Here is an 18,941-nt window from a genome sequence, read left to right on the forward strand (position 1 = left end):
GCTGCTTCCTTTAACAGTGCCCCGGTCGCTCCGTCTCGCTCGCTCGCAGGGCGTCGCAGTAGGGTGGGAGAGAGACGAAGCGGCGAGGCCACTGCTCGGAGTGGAGCTGCAGGGGCCTGGGCCTGGCGGCGCGGGGCTGGGGTCACAAAGAAAGGGTCACTCACTCCAGTTTCCAACTTGATTATATTCGGAAAAGAGAAAAAGAAACGAAAAGTGGAGAGAAGGGTTGGCGGCCGCGCGAAGGCCGCGGTCGCTGGAGGCGAGGCCGGCGAGGCTGCAGTCACGTCGCGGGGCCGTTTTCGTCGCTCCGTCTCTCTCGCACTCACGGGGCGTCCCGTCTGGGTGCGAGAGGGACAGCGCGACGACAACGACTCTCAGTCTGCAGGCGACGTCGGCGAGGGTGCGGCGAGCGTCTGGCGGAGTCTGGACGGTCGGGTCTGCTTGGCGGCGCTTCACAGCCCCTTCATCCGGCGCTCCAGGTCCCGAATCCGCGCCGCGAGCGCCAGCGAGAACCAGATGCCCAGGGTCTGAGCAGGAACACCCCCATTCGGTGATTAGTCCCCCTCTGCTAGTGCACTGGCAAAGCTGCGCTTGAAAATTTAATTGTGTACTGTACTGGAGTACACGGTTACATTTTCGATGCGTGCACAGTCGCGGTCAAAAGACCGGTGGAGGTGGCAAAACTTCTGACCTCCAGCTTCGCTAAAAAGGACTCGAACCGAACGTGTGACCCCACCAATGGACTCCTCGCTCGGAGAGCAATCCATTGGTGGGGTCACACGTGCGGTTCGAGTCCCATTTAGCGACTCCGGAGCTCAAAACGCGTCTAGATTTGTGGCCGCCTCCACCGGTCTTCTGGCCCACTGACCTGCAGCAGGGCGATGGCGAGGCCGACGGTGCCGAACGCGATGCCGTACTTCTTGACGAAGTCGACGAAGGCGCTGCGGCAGCCCACGTTGAAGAGGCGCGCGTCGTCGCGCGTGCACTTGTCCAGCAGCACGCCGTCGCAGCAGCTGGTGGGCAGCAGGTCGCTGCCGTTGCTGCGGTACCAGAAGGACGGGCTGTTGTAGCCGCAGCAGTGGAACTGCAAAGATAATACACTGATAAAAAAAAACCCTTTGGAAATTCCCGGAGGATTTGATTGGCAATTTAAAAAAATACCACCGATCTCGACTTTTAAACTTGCAACAAGTTTCATCAAGTGGGTTCCAAAATTTTTTTTTTGAAACACGAAGCCTCCGGAAATTTCCGAATAAGCATCCTTTGCTCACTTGTTCTCTTTCTGTTCATTTTTCGTGCAGTACCCAAACAGCAGCAAATTTTCGTTTTCGAGAGTGGGGCGTGGGGCAGCGTTTGCGAGCGTTTGTCGCCGAATTCTTGACGCTCACATAACCTAAACTTTACTTGACTCACTTTGCTCTGAATGCTGGCCACGGTGTAGCCGAACAAGGGGTCGCCCATCTTGGCGTGCAGGAACATCCTGTCGATGGTCTGGTCCGCGAAGTCCGAGTAAGCGATGAGCACGCCGCAGGCGATGATCTGGGAGACGATGACGGCCAGCAGGCACGCCGCGTACTGCCGGGACAACAAAATTAGGCAAAAAATAAAGAAATGAAAAAACAAAAAGCTGCCCACTAGTTGGATTTGACGTGTTTTGAACTAGAACTTAGAAATTAGCTAAGTCACGTTGAAACGAATGTAACACAATGCTCAAAGGAACATAATGCATTCACTCTAAAAGTCTTATGGTGACGATTCTCCATATTATGGTGAAAATTCTTCATATAATGGTGGTGCAGCTGACTTCGTAACCTACAGTTTAAAATTCATTGTACCTTACAGATATTCTGTCGAATTTCTTTTGTAATTTGGAGAAAATCTCCACCATAATATGTTGGTGCAGCCTTTCACCGTAAGACATTGTTGTCACATTCGTTTGGACGTGTTCCTGGAAGAGACGCACCGCTATGAGAATTCGGCTGTTCTCCCGGATGGCGCCGAGGCATCCCAGGGAGGCGATGAAGAAGGTGAGGAAGCCGATGGTGGAGATGACGCCCAGGGTCCAGCCTAGGTCGCCCACGTTCCTGGCGTCAGTGGCCAGCAGGGAGGCCGCCAGGGCCATGCCGACCAGCCCACACAGCTGTGCAGGAGAAGGCGCCAACGTCAACGAGGGCACACTGTAGGGTCTCGTCTTCGCATTGCGAAAGCGATGCCCCGCGGACTGTTGACCGCGCGCACTGCACGGCGTCACTCACAGCGATGGCGAAGTTGGCCACGAACAGGAGGTACTTGATGGTGCCATTGTGGCAGTTGAGCCCCGTCTCGGTCGGCATGCTCGTCTGCCCGGGCGGCCCTCGACTGCGGGCCTGGGCCGTCGCCTGGCCGTCGTCTCGGCACGGCGACCCCCCAGAAAGGCCGGCCCTGGATCCGCCCCCACACTGCCGGGACTAGATCCTTCTGGCACTCCTTATCGGAATCCACTATCAGGTCTCGCCGGCCGACGCACGACGCCGGCGTGCTGGGTTCGCGTGATCGGCTCGGCGCTTCCTTCTGACTGGGATTCACTGAGATCATTCGTCTGGGAAAGCAGACTCCTTGACTACGCGGTTCAAGCCGTTTGAGATAAATCCGGCGCGTGTCGGGCAGTGCCGAGGGGGTAACGACTTCGGGAATCCGGCTGACAGCAAATTGGTAATCCGTAATCCGGATAACCCAAAATTTTGAGGTAATCCGGGGTAATCCGGGAAAATTTTGAGGTAATCCGGGGTAATCCTGCAAAATCCAAAGGTAATCCAGGAATTTTTTGTTGTAATCCGGAGGTAATTTGGGGGTAATCAGGGGTAATCCGAGGTAATCCGTAATCCGGCTGACACGAAATTTACCAGTCGTTACCCCCTCGGGCAGTGCACCCAAAAAAATGACTTCTTGGATCAAGAAAAAAATTTCTTGGTTTTTGCAAGAAAATTTTTCTTAATCCAATTTTTTTCTTGAATAAACAAAATTTTTCTTGTGTCAAGATTATTTTTTTTACAAAAACCAAGAAAATCAAAAATCAAGAAACCATTTCTTTGGGTGTGGCTCGGTGCGAATTATTTTTTAGCAGAAGACGACAACAAGAGTACACCGAGCACGCTGCGTGCGACCAGTTTGTCGAAGTTGTTGTTGTTGTTGCTGATCGAGTTTGTTGTCGTTTGTTGCAGGGCGCCACGTGATGCCGGATGGCGGAGGGAGACGAGTTCGCTGAGCTCGCCGAGACCAACTTGAACCACCACCACCTGCACCAGTATGGCGGCCACGGCGGCCACGGCGGCCACGGCGGCCACGGCGCGCGCGGCGTGCACGGCGTGCCGCAGATGCATCGTCGCGGCGCGGGCCCCGGCGGCTCGGGGGGCTGGGGCCACGGACTGGGCCACGGACTGGGGCCCCAGGGCACGAGCTACGAGGCGGAGGACGCCATGCGCGCGTCCAACCGCCACGGCGGCGCCGGTGGCGGCCACGGGGGGCGCGGCGTGGGCGTGGGCTCGGGGGCCTTCTACTCGCCGCCGGGCACGTCCTACACCATAGTGGAGCGCCCCTCCAGCGCCCCCCGCGGCACCTACCTGGGCGGCCAGGGCCAGGGCGGCCATGGCGGCCACGGCGGCCAGGGCGGCCAGGGCGGCGGGGGCTCCACCAGCCCGCCCACCGGCAGGCATGCCGCCCACCAGGCCCACCACAACAAGAAGCGGCCCCTCTCGCCCGAGGAGGTAAGTGCGGAACCCAGGCTGGACCGCCGTCGTGCGATGGGATCTCTGCCATCGGCCGCGTCCAATCATGCAAACGCACCTACACTCTAAACATAGGGTGCCCAGAAACTGGGCGCCTTTGTCGCCCGGGCGATTTTTCACGATTTTTCAGACATTTGTGACCGTTTTGATCAACTTTGCGGCAATACTGCTCCCAAACTAAGGCAGATAATCGCACTCCGTAAGAAAGGCATGCTAAAGGAAGGTCCAAAGTCCAATTGCCCGTTGAGGGAGGACGAAATACCGCCTCGAATCAGACGCAGTGAATGCTTAAAGTCAGCCCAAAACACGATTTTTCGCAGACATTTGTGACCGTTTTGATCAACTTCGACTTTCGACACCCGTCCACTTGCATCCCACAAATCAACTCCCAAGTGGACTGAGACAACGGCTTGATGATTGTCGAGCTTCGCGTGCGCGCCGAAGACCGCGCCGACCGCGGCGCGCTGCTCGGTTACAAAACCGGGGCGGCGCCGGCAGCCCAGCCCCGCCCCCAAAAAAGAGACAAATGGTGCAGTGGGGCTGAGGGTAAGGCTGAGGGGGCCTGTAGCCCGATTCCGAGAGTCGTTTTCGTCGCTCTGTCTCTCTCGCACACGTGGGGCGTCCCCTGCAGGTGCGAGAGAGACAGAGCGACGACTCAGTCCTGCTGGGCGCTGCCAGGCGCTGCCAGGCGCTGCTGACCGTGGCGTGATTGCAGGTGCTCAAGTTGATGGGCGTGGGCGTGGGCGCGGGCGGCAAGTCCAGGGACGCGCCGGCCAGCGACCCGCCGCGCCGACGGCCGCCCCCCGCCGCCAGCCCGCCGCTCTCCGAGCTGCCCGTGCGCACCGTGACCATGGTGCGCGCCAACGACGCGCCGCCGCAGCCCCACCACGGCCCCGGGCACGGCTTCGGCATATGCGTCAAGGGAGGCGCCAAGGACACTGGTGAGGCTCGCCAAACCAGCAGTGCACCGCCTCAGTGGGCCAGAGGACCGCGGCCGGACGCGTTTTCAGCTCCAGAGTCTCTAAATGGGTCTCGAACAGAACGTGTGACCCCACCAATGGATTGCTCTCCGAACGAGGAATCCATCGGTGGGGTCAGACGCTCGGTTCGAGTCCTGTTTAGCGACTCTGGAGTTCAAAACGTGTCTGGAGTTTTGGTCGCCCACTGTGCGTGCGCCACCGTCGTTGCACCCGGCCGGAAGGCTCCGCTCTGCTCTCCGGGCAATGACCACTGTCTTTCTCGTCCGCATGGCATCGCAGCCATCGACTGGGACCGGAGGGACGGCAGGTCCGACCCCACCACCCCGTTCCGCTTCCCTTCGCCAGGTGAGTGTGCGTGTGTGGAAGAGGAAGAAGCACCAACCCTTCACACAATTGGAACACATTCAGGTGGCTAAAACGCCTGTAAGCAGGCAACACGTGTGCCAGATACGTCGGATATCTTGCACATTCAAGCACCTTCCCACACTTACAGCAAATTTTACGGCGGGTCAACTCCCGGCGCGAGATGTCTGCTTTGCCTGCCTCAGTTTGAATGGAGTCTGTGCGTGTGAGGGAGGGAGGGGGGGGGGGATAGGTGTGTGTGTGTGCGTGTGCATGTCCGTGTGAGTGTGATTTAATTCTGTCGATGCCCCGACTCGGCGTCCCCGTGCCCCCTTTGGTCCCCCCAGCCCCAGGGGGGAAACAATACCCCAGCGGGAGGTGGCTTGGGGCTGGCCCATGGGCTGGCCGGCCCGGCCCGCCTCACCGACACCTCGGCTAGGTTCCGCTCCACCCTAAATCGACTCAATTTATCTGTTTGGCCTTCCCACTGCCCCGCCGGCCCTGCCGGCCCTGCCGGCCCTGCCACCGGGTCCACAACCCCCGTCCACGCCCCGCCTCCCCCTTCGGAGCGAGCGGGGCCGGGGCGCCGCACCAAGCAATATGACATGAGCGTGCCTCATTACTGGTAACGAGGTTGTTGAAGGCCGTGAAGGCCAATAACCCAGGGGCGGGTCCAGATACCGGTTCAGAGAATGGGGGGTGAGGGGTGTCACAAATGTTGCCTACCCACAGGAGCAGAGTGTGACTTGTTGCCTTGCAGATGCTCCTCCATTCTCTCGCTGTCTCGCTCTCTCCGCCTCCTCCCCACCTCCTCCCCGCTCCTCTCTCTCTCTCTCTCTCTCTCTCTCCTCTCTCTCTCTCTCTCTCTCTCTCTCTCTCTCTCTCTCTCTCTCTCTCTCTCTCTCTCTCTCTCTCTCTCTCTCTCTCTCTCTCTCTCTCTCTCTCTCTCTCTCTCCCTCCCTCCCCAGGTCCGCGCCTGCACTAACCCACGCGTTCTTCCCCGCAGGCTCCAGCACGGGCGTCTACATCTCCCGGGTGGAGGAGGGCAGCGTGGCCCAGCGCGCGGGGCTGCGGCCTGGTGACGTCATCCTGGAGGTGAACGGGACGCCCTTCAGCGGGCTGTCGCACGAGGACGCGCTCAAGGTCAGTGCACGAGTCAGCTGTGACGTTCATTCTGGTGCTGAGAATATACTGGTCAAAGTAAGGCGGAAAACTTACGCCCGTCACGAAGTGTACACACATCCCTTTGTATCACGAAGAACATTGTTCGTTTTCAAGTGTGCTGACGGCCCCCTCGTGTTGCAGATGCTCAAGTCGTGCCGCAAGATGACGATGACGGTGCGCGCCGCCCCCGCGCCGCCCCCGTCCCAGTCGGGCCACCACCCCTCGCTGGCGGCGCAGGCGGCGTGGGCGGCGCGGCAAGCCTACAGCTGGATGGACCGCTCCGGCCGACCCGTCTCGCCGCCGCCGCCACTGCCGTCGCCGCACTCGCCCAGCCGCTGGGCCCACGCCAGGACCAGGAAGGTGAGGAGCGGAGCGGGGCCGACGAATACGATTGTACCAGCCCGTGTTTAGGAAAGGCGACAACAGCGTAAAATTTAATCGCCGATGTGAATCAGTTTCCAACGTCCTCCGCGACGCACGGACGCCAGCTTGTCCACACCGCCGATCGACCTCAGAAAGTAAAAAGACAGCCGAGCCGAAGGATTGGAAAAGGGAAGTGAGGCGGCGTCAGGTCAAGTTCACCGGCCGGCGCCCTCCGAGCCACGGCGCGCCACGGCGCCGCGTGCAACCCACGGCGATCGGCGGGATTGATCCGGCCAAAAGAATAATCAATGTTTTACGGAAGCGAAAGGAGCCGAGCCGCCAGCGACAGAGGACCCCTCCCGCCGCCGCCACCCCGCGCGTGCACTGCAAAAAAATAAAATAAAATGGAAGAACCGCAGAGAAAGAAGAGAGACCCGGCGGCGGCACAACGGAATCGCCGAATGGGAAGCAGAGCGCAATCTGCTCGAAACAAAAACAAAACCATCATTCACGCACCGATCCATCCGTTTGCATCGAGCCGCCACATCGCTGCTGTTGTTGTTGTTTCCCCGTGTGTGTGTGTGTGTGTGTGTGTGTGTGTGTGTGTGTGTGTGTGTGTGTGTGTGTGTGTGTGTCACTGCACGCGAAGGGCCCAAGCCCCGGCGGCCGGCGGGCGACAGCAGGGCGCCGCGCTCGCCGGCCGGACTGCAGGGCCGGCCTGGGCAGAGCCACATTCGTATGATGAACCGATATATCGACCGCCTGGCGGCCACTGGCGGCAGGGCAGGGCAGGGCAGGGCAGGGCGGCAGCCTAGCCGGCCTAGGCGGCCTGGGTCATGGCGGGGCGCGGCGGGGCGCGGCGGGGCGCCTGTCCCTGGAGTCGAGTCGCCCCCGCGGTCGCCGGCCGACGCCAGCCGACGCCAGCACGCATCCTCTTCTTCGTGGGCTGGCTGGCCGCTGCAGTCTGATGCCGAGGGTCGTTTTTCGTCGCTCTGTCTCTCTCGCACTCGAGGGGCGTCTCGTGTCGACGACTCTCGGAATCCGTCTGCTCGCCGGCCGCTGGCCCCACTGGCCCCGCTGGCCGCGGCGGACGGGGCGCCAGCCCTGTAGGCCGCCATCGCGGAGGCCGGTCACCGACGGCCAGTGTGCCAGCGGCCCAGTCACGCGCCGGACGACGCCGCGGCCGGACGGGCGCCGCGCCCACGCTGTGCCGCCCGCTGTGTCACGACCCCGTCACGTGGGGGCGTCGCGCGCCGTGTGACGAGTGCGTGACGAGAGCGTCACGAGCGTGTGACGAGAACGTGACGAGCGCGCAACGAGTGTGTCACAAGTGCGTCACGAGTGCGTCACGAGTACGTGATGAGCGCGTCACAAGACCGTCACGAGTCCGTCAGTTCAGTAACGTTTGACGAGTACGTGATGAGCGAGCGACGAGTACGTCACGAACGTGTGACGAGGACGTGACGAGGACGTGACGAGGGCTGCGACGCGAAGACATGCGGACAGAGTGAAAGCGACTCGAAGCGACGACCACCGGCCTCAAGATGATGTCCACGTTCGGACAGAAGACCTCGACGCATCCGCTGGCGGGCACGGCCTACCACAAGCTGACGGAGCGCGCCAGGCTGAAGCGGGAGCGCGTCAAGCAGGAGAACGCGGTGAGGTGGCACACTGGAGGTGGCACACTGGAGGTGGCACACTGGAGGTTGAGGATCGGGGATCGCGGGGGCACGCTCGGGTAGCCTTGGCCTTGGCGGAGTCGCCTCACAAGAGCGGCTCCAGGCCCCTCCCCGCCGTCACACGAGAAGGCCTCGAGTGGGCTTGGACCGGGCCGGGCCGGGCCGGGGAGCTTGGAGCGCCTTCGGCCTGGGCCTTCGGCCTGGGTCTTCGGCCTGGCCGGCCCGTCGAACAGCTGTGGGCGGCGGGACTGCCTACCTGGCAGGCGCTCCCAGCGGCCGGGCCGAGGGCCGGGCCGCTGCCTCACGGTGGGTCAGAGGACCGGTAGGCGGTGAAAATCCCGCGCGCGTTCGAGATCCAGAGTCGCTAAATGGGACACCAACTGAACCTGTGACCCCAACAAATGGATTGCTCTGCGAAACGAGGAATCCATTGGTGGGGTCACACGTTTGGTTCGAGTCCTGTTAAGCGACTCTAGAGCTCAAAACGCGTTTAGAGTTTCTGTCCTCTGGCCCACTGTGAGCCTTTCTCGTCGCACGAACCGTGTGGCGAGTCCGACAGTCCGACCCTCCGCGGCTATCGGCCTCAAAACAAAGCACGCTCCCGAAACGAAAACAACATCCGCCGTTTTTCGTAGGCCCCCGCCTGGCCGCGAACCCGCGTCGGCATGTTCGGCTTTCGGCCGCTGGAAGAGACGTCGCTGAGCTCGCCCTCGCCGGAGGCCGCCACCAGCGCCACCAGCTCGACGAGCTGCGCGGTGGGCAGCATGGCGGTGCCGCTGGAGGAGCGGCGGCGCGGCGCCGAGCTGCGGCACGAGTTGCGGCGCGAACCGCGGCCCGAGCCGCGCCACGGCCAGCCCGCCGGCGAACCGCGCTTCGAACCCACCTACGAGGACATCCACGAGGCCTTCGGGCTGTACGAGCTGCAGGCCATTCAGGGACACCGCGGACGGCGCAGGCACAGGGTAAAGCGTGTGTGCGTGTGCCTCTCTGTGCCGGTCGCTCGGCTGTCTCAGTGTGTGTGCAAAGCGCGTCTGTCTACCTGTTTGTCTGTCTGTCTGTATGTCTGTATGTCTGTCTGTCTGCCGGCCTGGCTGCCAGCCCGCGCTTGTCTATGTAATATCCGGATTGTGTTTTCTGTGTGTGTTTGAGTTTGTTTCTTTTGTCGGACTGTGTGGCGTCCATCCGTCTGACTTTGTCTGTCTTGTCTGTCTGTGTGTCTGTCTTTGTGTCTGTCTGTCTAAGTGTCTGTCTTTGTGTCAGTCTGTCTGTCTGTCCGTCTGTCTATCTGTCTGTCCGTCTGTCTGTCGCCCGCCGGTCGCTGGGTCTGTCTGTGTGTAAGGAGAACGAGAGGGCAAGAATAAAGGGATGTCGGGGGTGGTTTTAAAGTTTTATGCGATCGTGCTTGGGCAGCCCCGCCCCGCCCCGCCTCGTCCACCTCGCCCCACCCCACCCCGCCACGCCCCGCCACACAGGACAAAGGTCACGAAGACGGTGCGGCCACGCACAGAGCACCGCAGCCTCTACTGCTTTACTTTGTGGCAAAGTTTGCTTGTGTGTTATTGCTTTGGGAGATTTTGGGTTACAGCAGGTGTTTTTTACGTTTTTCTTCGCTTTTTTTTTCACTTTTACCCTTCTTGAACCCCACTTGAAACGCTGGCCCGTATTTTGTCTGCAGGTGGACCTGAGCATCGAACCGGGGCAGAGCCTGGGGCTCATGATCCGGGGCGGCATCGAGTACAACCTGGGCGTGTTCATCACGGGCGTGGACAAGGACTCGGTCGCGGACAGAGCGGGACTCATGGTAATCCACCTGTTATTTCGAAAAAAAAAAAAAACTTTAAGATTTTTCTAAGAAAACTTTGTCCACACAAAGAATTTTGTGTCAACATATTTTGGTGCCATTTTGCTTTTGTCACCCTATATGAAGCCTGTTCTTACCTTACTTTGAGATGCCTACAAAAAAATGGCACAAAAATTGCACAAAAATTTTTGTGCCAACATATTATGGAGTCATTTTGCCTTTGTCACCATATATGAAGCCTCTTCGCACCTTGCAAAAGAAAATCCAATGAAGGTTCGTAATATTTAGTTTCACTGGAACACTGCTGTCCAATCCACTAGAAGAAAATTTCAGTTCACAAAAAAAACTAAAACACGTAAAATCAGAAGATTTTTTTTAATAACTCGGCTTGCGAGGGTGTCGCGACGGTTCCAAGGCGGAGGCGGCCGCAGTGCTGCGTCGTGGGGCGGGAAACCGTCCAGCCTCGACACAAAGCGGTGAAATACGGCCGCTCTTATCCGCGCGGGGAAGACCACCGCCACTACCACCCTGAAAAAAAAGAACAAAGAAAAAACACTGACAATAATTTAAATTTTTTTTCAAACGGCCATGCCATTTTGAAAATTTTTTGAATGAGCTAGCTTGTTTTTTTTTTTTTTTTTTGCTCGGCAGATCGGCGACCAGATCCTGGAGGTGAACGGGCAGTCCTTCCTGGACGTGACGCACGACGAGGCGGTGACGCAGCTCAAGCTGCACAAGAGGATGACGCTCACCGTGAGGGACGTCGGCAAGGTGCCGCACTCCTGCACCGACCCGCCGCCCCGACCGTGGGACAGCCCAGGGTCAGTGTCGCGCAGCCTAGCGCAGCGTCAGCACACTAAATGTTTTTGTACAAATTTTATACGAGACATCACAGTAAATGCATCATTTTATGAAAATTTGGTCACAATTTTATGCAGAAAACGTTACACAGGTTTGAAATCATGCATCACCACGTACAAAATTGTACCTAAACATTTAGCGTGTTGTGTCACATTCGTTTCGGGCACAAATTAGCTTACTCTTTTTCAAATGAATGTGACACAATGCTCAAAGGAGCGTGACACTCTGTCACGCTCGTTTCGACGTGACGTCACGGTCCTGCTCTGTGAAAATTTGAGTCGTCTTTGTTGACTTGTGGGAAGTAACGAGGTTGGACGCGGCGGTGCGTTCAGCAGGGGTTTCCTGGGCGGGTCGGGACGCTCCCCGGCGCTCCAGATGGTGGAGGAGAAGGCCCGCGTCGTGCTGTCCAAGAGCGAGTTCGCCACGCTCGCCTACTACCAGGAGGAGTACGCCGGCGGACAGATGACCATCGAGGCCTTCGTGGCCGTGCTGCTGGAGCTGCTAAACACGCCGGAGAAGGTGAGCGGAGGGAAAAACTTTGCGCAGTGTCACTGTGTTGTCGCGAGTGTGCATGTGTGTGTGTGTGTGTGTGTGTGTGTGTGTGTGTGCTGCTCGTTGGCGCGGCGCCGCTCTCGCACGCCCTCATTCACCTGAGTGCCCGATCGCCCGCAATAATTCACCGCGACCTGCAGGCTGCCTTCCGAACGGCGCCCTTGTCTCTCTCGCACTCGTGGCCGCGGCGTCCCGTAGAGAGCGTGCGAGAGAGACGGAGACAGAGTTCGGAACGGCCCCCTGCTGCGCGGCAACAACCCTGAAACGGGCCGTGCTGAAGGGCCGGACCAGCTTGCACGCCTTCGTGGGCGGGAGGGGTCGCTACCCCTCGCTCGCCGCGGCCGCGGTCTCTGGGGCGCGGGGTAGGTCCACGCGACGCGCGGGGTCTCTCGCGAAGGGATGCAAATGCACCGACGTGACAAGCGGCTGCAGAGTGACACCGTGCGACACGGGATTGAGGTTTGACCCTTGGTTTCTCGGGGGGGTTGAACCCAACGTCCTGCACGACCCACCGAAGTGGCCTCGGCAGATGGCCTGCTGCAGCCGGGCTGCGTTCTTCGGAACCATTCGTCGGGCTCAATGTCGCCAGCAGGTCATGATCCCCCGCAGAGCTGCGAACTGATTCCGAGAAGTCGTTTCATCGCGGCCTCTGTCTCTGTCGCACTCGTTAAGGCTGTCGCGCGCAGAGCGAGGGGTGAGAGAGAGAGAGAACGACTCTTCGGCGGGCAAGCGCCCATAGCGGGGAGGCCATGCGGGCGACTAAGTGCACGTGCGCGCAATTCGTACCCGCCCCGCCCCGCCCCACCCCACCCCGCCCCGCCCCGCCCCGCCCCGCCCCGCCCCGCCTTGCCATAGTTCCCCCCTTGGCCGCGCGGCGCACTGCAGTCCAGCCCCCTCCGGTCCAGCTGGAGCAGCCCGTGCGTGTCGTGGCGTATTCCTGTGGAAACAATTATAAACTCGGCGGAGGCTGGCCGCCGCCGGCCGCCGGCGCGAACAGGGTGGCGGCACTGCTGACGGGGCACTCCCCGTGCCCGGGGGACGTCCTGCGGACCGATTCCGAGAGTCGTTTTCGTCGCTCTGTCTCTCTCGCGCCAATACGGCAAGCACCATGGGTGCGGGAGACACAGCGACGAAAACGAGTCTCGGAATCAGTCTGGTGGCTTGCCCTCCCTCCCCTCTTCCTCCTCGATGAGGAGTGGAGGCACACGATAGGGGAGCTTTATGGACTAGAATCTCGCTGCCCCCGCCCCCTCCCCCTCCCCAACCCCTTGGCTCCACGACCCCGCTGACGCCATCCGCCATCCCGCCGCCTCAGCCGACGGCCGCGGCGCGGCTTTGCACAAAGTTTCCCTGTCCGCTTATCTGGATGCTGACGCGGCGGACGAGAAGACGGACAGACAGACTGAAAGACAGACAGGTGAACGAACAGACAGACAGGTGGACAGACAGACAGACCGACAGACGGACAGACAGACAGACAGACAGGTTTCCCCGGTGACGAGGCGACGAAGTGTCGAAGTGACGCGTCGCGTGACATCGATTGGGGGCGGCGGTGCAGGGCAAGCGGACGGCTAGACGGACGGACGGACAGACAGGCGGTCCCGGCTCCGTGGGGCAGTGCCGGTTAGCAGTGCAGGGCTCAGTCTCTCTCCGCCCCCGGACCGCCCCGGACCCAGCCCGAGCCGCTGCCGGGAGAGCTGGCGAGAGGGCATCGGGGCGCGCAGCGGGACGCGACGCGGCCGCAGCCCAGTAGGCCAGAAGACCGGTGGAGGCGGCCAAAACTCTAGACGCGTTTTTAGCTGTAGAGTCGCTAATTGGGACTCGAACCGAACGTGAGACCCCGCCAATGGATTGCTCTCTGAACGAGGTGGGGTCACACGTTCGGTTCGAGTCCTGTTTAGCGACTCTGGAGCTCAAAACGCGTCTACACAGTTTTGGCCGCCTGCGCCGGCCTTCTGGCCCACTGCGCGCAGGGAGGCAGGGATGGTGCAGTGTACCGGCAGTGCGTTGGCGGCGTTGGCGCCGTTGGCGGCCCGGTACCGCGGTCGCGTGGCCGCGGCGTGTGCGCACCGCGTGGCGGCCGCCGCCCGCCTCCTCGTGCTCGTCGGCCTCGGCGGGCACCGCGTGGACGCGGCGCAGCGCGCGGCGGCGCGGCGCGTCGCGTCGTGGTGGCGTGCTTCGGGCTGGACGCGCCGCGCCGCGCGCTGTCCCGCCAGGGCAACAAGTAAGCCAGGAGGAAGCCGGCCCGCAGTGGGCCAGAAGACCGGCGCCGGCGGCAATGGGGGTTTTGCCCCCCCCCCATAACCCCTAGATAGCCGCCTGAAAGGCAGGCAAAAAGTGCTACTCCCCCCCCCATAGGCCGCCCCAGTATCCGCCACTGATGCATGCTGCAAATGCACATGGTTCAGTTTGTAAATTATTTTTTTCGCGTTAAAACGAAATAAAATCGTACAACCATACATTTAAATAAACAAACATTCTAATGAGTATCATCTGCTTTCACGTCAGCGGCAGCGTGAACGTTTTTTTTTGTTTTTTTTTTACTGACGGCCCCGGAAGCGGATCAACACCCAGGCGGTGAAGAAGGGGCGGGGTGATCCGAATCAGCCAGCAGTGCTGCCTTACGGTGCAGGGGTGGGCAATGCCATTAAGCTTTATTGACAGCGCTAATAGGCAAGGCCGACGCCCAATCCCTTACTGTGTGCACTCCGAAAAGAACCCGCAAAAATGATCCAAACGATATCGTTTAAGTCATTTAAGTCAAAAGTTTCGTTGAAACCTTTTCATCCATTTTGAGCTGCTGTTCCTTTCCGCGTTACAGCTGTTGCAGTACACTGTTCCTTTCCCTGTTGCAGTACACGCTGCTGACCGAGCTCCGGGAGGTGGTGGTGCCGGAGGACAGGGCTCGCTTCGACGAGCTGGTGTACCGCCGTGAGGTGGAGAGCCGCCGCATCCGGGACATCACCAGGGTGAGTTGAGCAGAGCATGGACGTGAAGTACGCCCCTGTACGCTCCCGACGCGCCCGCCCCTACGCTCCCACCCTGTGACGCTCGCTGTTGTCGTAAAGGACCTCGTGGTGATGGCGGGAACCGGGCAACGACGGTACTCGAACGAACTCTTACTTCGGTCCGGCGTGTCCGGCACTGGTCGTTTTAGTTTTGATGCCTTTTTCATGACGCTTCCCTCGTCGTGTCGGGTCTGCGAGGTCTCGGACGAGTACAAGCACGTTCCTCATAAAACAGACATAACATTTCTCCATAAATTATGGTTAAAGTAGTTGTCAAAACATTTATTGTATTCAAGTCAATTTTGTCTTTTTTTTTCAAAATTTACAAACTCTAATGGTATTAATGGATTCTCTCTTGCTGCTGTGTTATGGCCCAGTCTGAGTATCGTCTTTCCAGGTTCCCGCCCCATGAGACACTCTCCTTGCACGAGACGCAACGACATGCATGTTTTGTTGCTTTATCGTCTTCGTCTGTGTTGTTGTTTGTTGGTTGTTTTTGTGGTTCGTTTGTTGGTTGTTTTCCTGCATGAGTATCGGGAATGTTTGCTTGGACGGTATACCTTTGGCATCGGTTGGCATGCACCCTCCACCGCTCCCCGAAAAATAACAAAAACAAAACGATTATTTCACATTTAAAGCATATAACCTCGCATGAAAAACTTATAACAAAAGTCAAACCAATTTTCTTCGTTGGACTCCTAGGAGCCCAGACTCCTCGAAGCATCGAGCTCGATGGTTGAAGCTCGCGGCTGAGGAAGTAAACCTAGAGAGACTAAACCTAGAGAGAATATCATCCACGTTTTGTCATAGAGTGACAACAAATTTTCACAGTGTGGGGTCAGACGCTTTCATTGGATAGTTCTGGCGAGCGAGCGCTGTGATTGGCTGGCTCAGCCAAAGGCTCCCGTCACAGACGGTGCCGCTCGGCGCAGCCCGGCTGTGCCCGGCCAGCCGAAGCCTTGCTGCGCCCGCACCCCGCTCCCGGCCGGCCTGGCTCGCCGGTGCAGCAGGAAGCCCTCCAAAACATCCCCCCGTCCCGAAAAGAAAAGAAAACCAAGAGCTAAAGACCCGCGCTCGCCGGCGGCGCCGGGTGAACGCCAGACGAAGCGACTGGCACGCCCGGTACAGGTGGGGGCAACCCGTACAGGTGTGAGAGAGACAGAGCGACGAAAGCGACTGTCGGAATCATTCTTCAGAGACTCCCCCCTTAGACTCCGCGGCGGTCTTGATGGCACTCCGCGCCACTCGAAATCACGTCTCCGGGACGGAGAATAGACAGCAGTCGTTTTCGTCGCTCTGTCTCTCTCGCCCCTAAGAGACGCCTCATGAGTGCGAGAGAGACAGAGCGACGAAAACGACTCTCGGAATCAGTCCGCAAGCCGCCCGACACTGTGAGAAAAAAGTACGGAAAAAGTACGGAACATGTCTGGTCAATAATTTGCCTGGACCGTCCGTACTTATCAACTACGGAACGTTCCGTGCTCTTTTTCCGTACCCATTTACATGGGTTCATATGGAGCAAGTACGGAACGTTCCGTACTTTTCTCCGTACCTCCGTACTATATTTTTCAGTACCATTTCCGTACAAAAGTACGGAATTTTTACAGTGGAGCGGAGCGCGTCTCTGTGCTTTCGTTGCTCGCCTCGGATTGGTTTCACTGACATGAGAGTTTGTCGTGCCTGAAGTGGGAAAGGACAACCCCCCCCCCCCCCACCAAAGGGAGCGGAAGCAGAGGGAGGGGCTGCACAATAAACCAGAGGCGCTGTTTGAGCGACACAGCGACACAGCGCGGCCCTCGTGTCGCAAAAAAGGAGCCGCTAGAGACAAGATCGCAGTGTTGGCGAGAAACATTCGAAAGCAACCAAACAACCACCGTTACAAAAACCTTGGAAATCTCGGGAGAAGTTCTGATAAAAAAAAAAGATTTAAACATTTCCTCCGATCTTTGGAAAATTCGAAAACTCTAAATGTTTCTATTTTGCCTGAGTTCCCGTCAGATACTGTAGTATCAAAAAGTCCTCCTGCACTGGGAGTGGCAGTGCAGGGGCAGGCCGCGCCGGGTGGATAGGCAACCCAACCGCCAGCCGGAGTGGCTGGGCGGCGGGTGGGCCCGGCGCACAGTAGGCCAGAAGACCCGGTGGAGGCGGTCAAAATCCCAGACGCGTTTGTGCTCCACACTGCGAAAAAAACACAGTGAATCCCGTTAATTTTTTGCCGGGATTTACTGTAGTTCAGAACACAGGATTTGGTTCGAGTCCTGTTTAGCGACTCCGGAGCTCAAAACGCGTCTAGAGTTTTGACCGGCTCCGCCCGCGCCCACTGTGCGGCGCGCCGGACTGGCCCCTTGTTGATGTTTTTCTTGTTGTTGTTTGTCGTCTGCTCGGGGCCGCCAAAGCGCGCCGTTTTTTGCTTTGTTGTTCCGGGAGTTTGGCAGCGCGTCGTCGTGGTCTGGACGGAAGTCTCTGAGGACAGGCGCTCTCGGTTGGCGCGCCTGGCGCGGACAAGTGGCCGAGTTGTCCGTCTAGTCGGTCTCCGCTTTTGTTTTTGTTTGTTTTACTTTCTGCATGACGGAATGATGAAATGATGAGCATGGTAAAGAGCTTGATCGAGTAGAGTCTCGTCCACTGTAACGTCGACGCCGTCCGCATGCATAGCAGACTGATAGTCGCCTTCGTCGCTCTGTCTCTCTCGCCATCTTGAGTGCGAGACAGGGCGATCACGACTTTCGGGAAGACTGTGCACAGTGGGCCAGAAGACCGGCGCCGCCGGCCAAAACTCCAGACCCGTTTCCAGAGTCGCTAAAAAGTACTCGCACCGAATGTGTGACCCTACCAATCGATTCCTCATTCAGAGAGCAATCCATTGGTGGGGTCACACGTTCGGTTCGAGTCCCATTTGCCGACCCTGGAGCTCAAAACGCGTCCGGGATTTTGACCGCCTCCACCGGTCTTCTGGCCCACTGCGCGGCGCCGCTGCGCCATCACCGAGGCGGAGCACAGCATGGCGTCGTCCGCCAACACACTCGTAGTTACAGCAACGATACCAACACACCAAACACACGAGCGTAAACCGCCCAAAGGTACCGCCTTCTTCGCAAGAAGAGGTTCCCCCAACTTATTTTCCCACCTTTTCGGGCTGAGAATGGATTCATTTGGGTCGTTCTGCTGGGGGCGTTGCGATGCGTCGCGCTTCACGGCACGACTTCCGTCCGCTCCGTTAGTTTTTCGCAGAGCCGCGCGCTACTTAAATTTTGAAAAATGGTGAGCGGAACAGAGGCACCCCGGCATATTTTTCTCTGGTCCAATTAACCTGAAATAGAACAAGTCTGTTTATTTTGACTAGATTGTTGTAATAACGAGGTTTGGTTAGTCTCTCTCTTTCCAAAACGTAGCGTATCAATGCGTGATCCTTTTTCCGAAACTTGACGTGAATGATGGGGCTGACTTTACAACTTTTGGAGGTTTTTTTTTTAAATCGTCGTTTCTCTCTGGGACTTCCGCGTCGCACAAAACGCCTGCATCGAACGAACCGGCTGCGACGGCTAACATTGCATAGCTAGCCACAAAAATAAACTTATCCGCTTTTGGCACCTTTTTTTTCCTCTCCTTCGACTGCCGTATGACGCTTGCAAACTTTTTCTAGGCGCCCTTTCTCTCACTAGACGCATGCGCCCTCCCCCCCCCCCTCCCCCTCCCCGCTGTTGCCTTTGCTGACTCGGCGCGCATGTCCTGCAGCCGGACAGCCTGGGCGGCGCGATGTGCTGCGACGTGGACCTGCTCGAGTTCAAGACCCCCCTGAGCGAGGACTCGGGGCTCGGCCTGGGCGCCGACTACCCAAGGTGAGGCTTGGCGACGATACCCCCCGCCTGCAGTGCCGTGCCAGTGGGCCCCACGCGGAGTAGTGACGGGCCCTTCCGTTTTGTGTCCGGCAGGTCGGGCCGCGGCTTCCCGGCCTCCCCCATGCCCTCCTCGCGCGTCCCGCACCGCACGTCGGACCTAGCGCTCTCCGAAGAGGACATGGCCATGATGCATCAGGTACAGCAGCAGTCGTAAGCCGCAAGCCGCCTGTAGTCGCTAAAGCCTAAAAAGCGCTGTAGGCAGTGTAGCGTCCAAGACGGCCGCCGCTGCTCCAAGTAGGCCTTGCTTTCGGTGTCGCGACGCGCGGACGGGCAGCAGGTCGGGCGGTGTGAGTTGAGCCGCCCTTCCGTCAGTGTGTTCTTGTTCGAAATAAACGATCTCTGTCCACCTCTGCCACACTCTTGCTCCTGTCACACACACACAAACACACAAACACACACACTTACACAACTGTGTCACTGAATGGTTGGCCAGCGTATCGTAGTGGCGACCGACGGTCATTAGGTTTACAGTCATAGACGACGACCTCCTTTTGTTCTAGATTCCTTTTTCTGTTGAGCATGAAACAC

General features: G+C 58.7%; 2 protein-coding genes across 2 annotated transcripts in view; one reads left to right on the forward strand and one right to left on the reverse strand.

The window, feature by feature from the left end:
* Window positions 1-164: 164 nt before the first annotated feature.
* On the reverse strand, window positions 165-2,398 carry LOC117646946 (23 kDa integral membrane protein-like). The gene is made up of 5 exons (XM_034388335.1): window positions 2,256-2,398; window positions 1,964-2,140; window positions 1,414-1,575; window positions 869-1,084; window positions 165-527 (listed from the first exon to the last, which is right to left on the reverse strand). Exons 1-5 carry the CDS (start codon window positions 2,331-2,333, stop codon window positions 453-455), a joined length of 708 nt encoding a protein of 235 aa, XP_034244226.1. The 5' UTR covers window positions 2,334-2,398; the 3' UTR covers window positions 165-452.
* Window positions 2,399-2,583: 185 nt separating this feature from the next.
* Window positions 2,584-18,941, forward strand: part of LOC117646945 — a 29,677-nt gene continuing 13,319 nt past the window's right edge. The window contains exons 1-12 of the mRNA XM_034388334.1: window positions 2,584-2,691; window positions 3,201-3,743; window positions 4,480-4,705; window positions 5,024-5,099; window positions 6,100-6,229; window positions 6,392-6,610; window positions 9,968-10,093; window positions 10,745-10,914; window positions 11,287-11,473; window positions 14,362-14,475; window positions 18,250-18,353; window positions 18,447-18,549. Coding sequence (XP_034244225.1) covers window positions 3,219-3,743; window positions 4,480-4,705; window positions 5,024-5,099; window positions 6,100-6,229; window positions 6,392-6,610; window positions 9,968-10,093; window positions 10,745-10,914; window positions 11,287-11,473; window positions 14,362-14,475; window positions 18,250-18,353; window positions 18,447-18,549 — 1,980 coding nt within the window. The 5' untranslated portion in view covers window positions 2,584-2,691; window positions 3,201-3,218. The remainder of the gene's footprint in view (window positions 2,692-3,200; window positions 3,744-4,479; window positions 4,706-5,023; window positions 5,100-6,099; window positions 6,230-6,391; window positions 6,611-9,967; window positions 10,094-10,744; window positions 10,915-11,286; window positions 11,474-14,361; window positions 14,476-18,249; window positions 18,354-18,446; window positions 18,550-18,941) is intronic.

Source organism: Thrips palmi, unplaced genomic scaffold (assembly GCF_012932325.1).
Source record: "Thrips palmi isolate BJ-2018 unplaced genomic scaffold, TpBJ-2018v1 HiC_scaffold_2, whole genome shotgun sequence".
NCBI classification, from domain to species: Eukaryota; Metazoa; Arthropoda; class Insecta; order Thysanoptera; family Thripidae; genus Thrips; species Thrips palmi.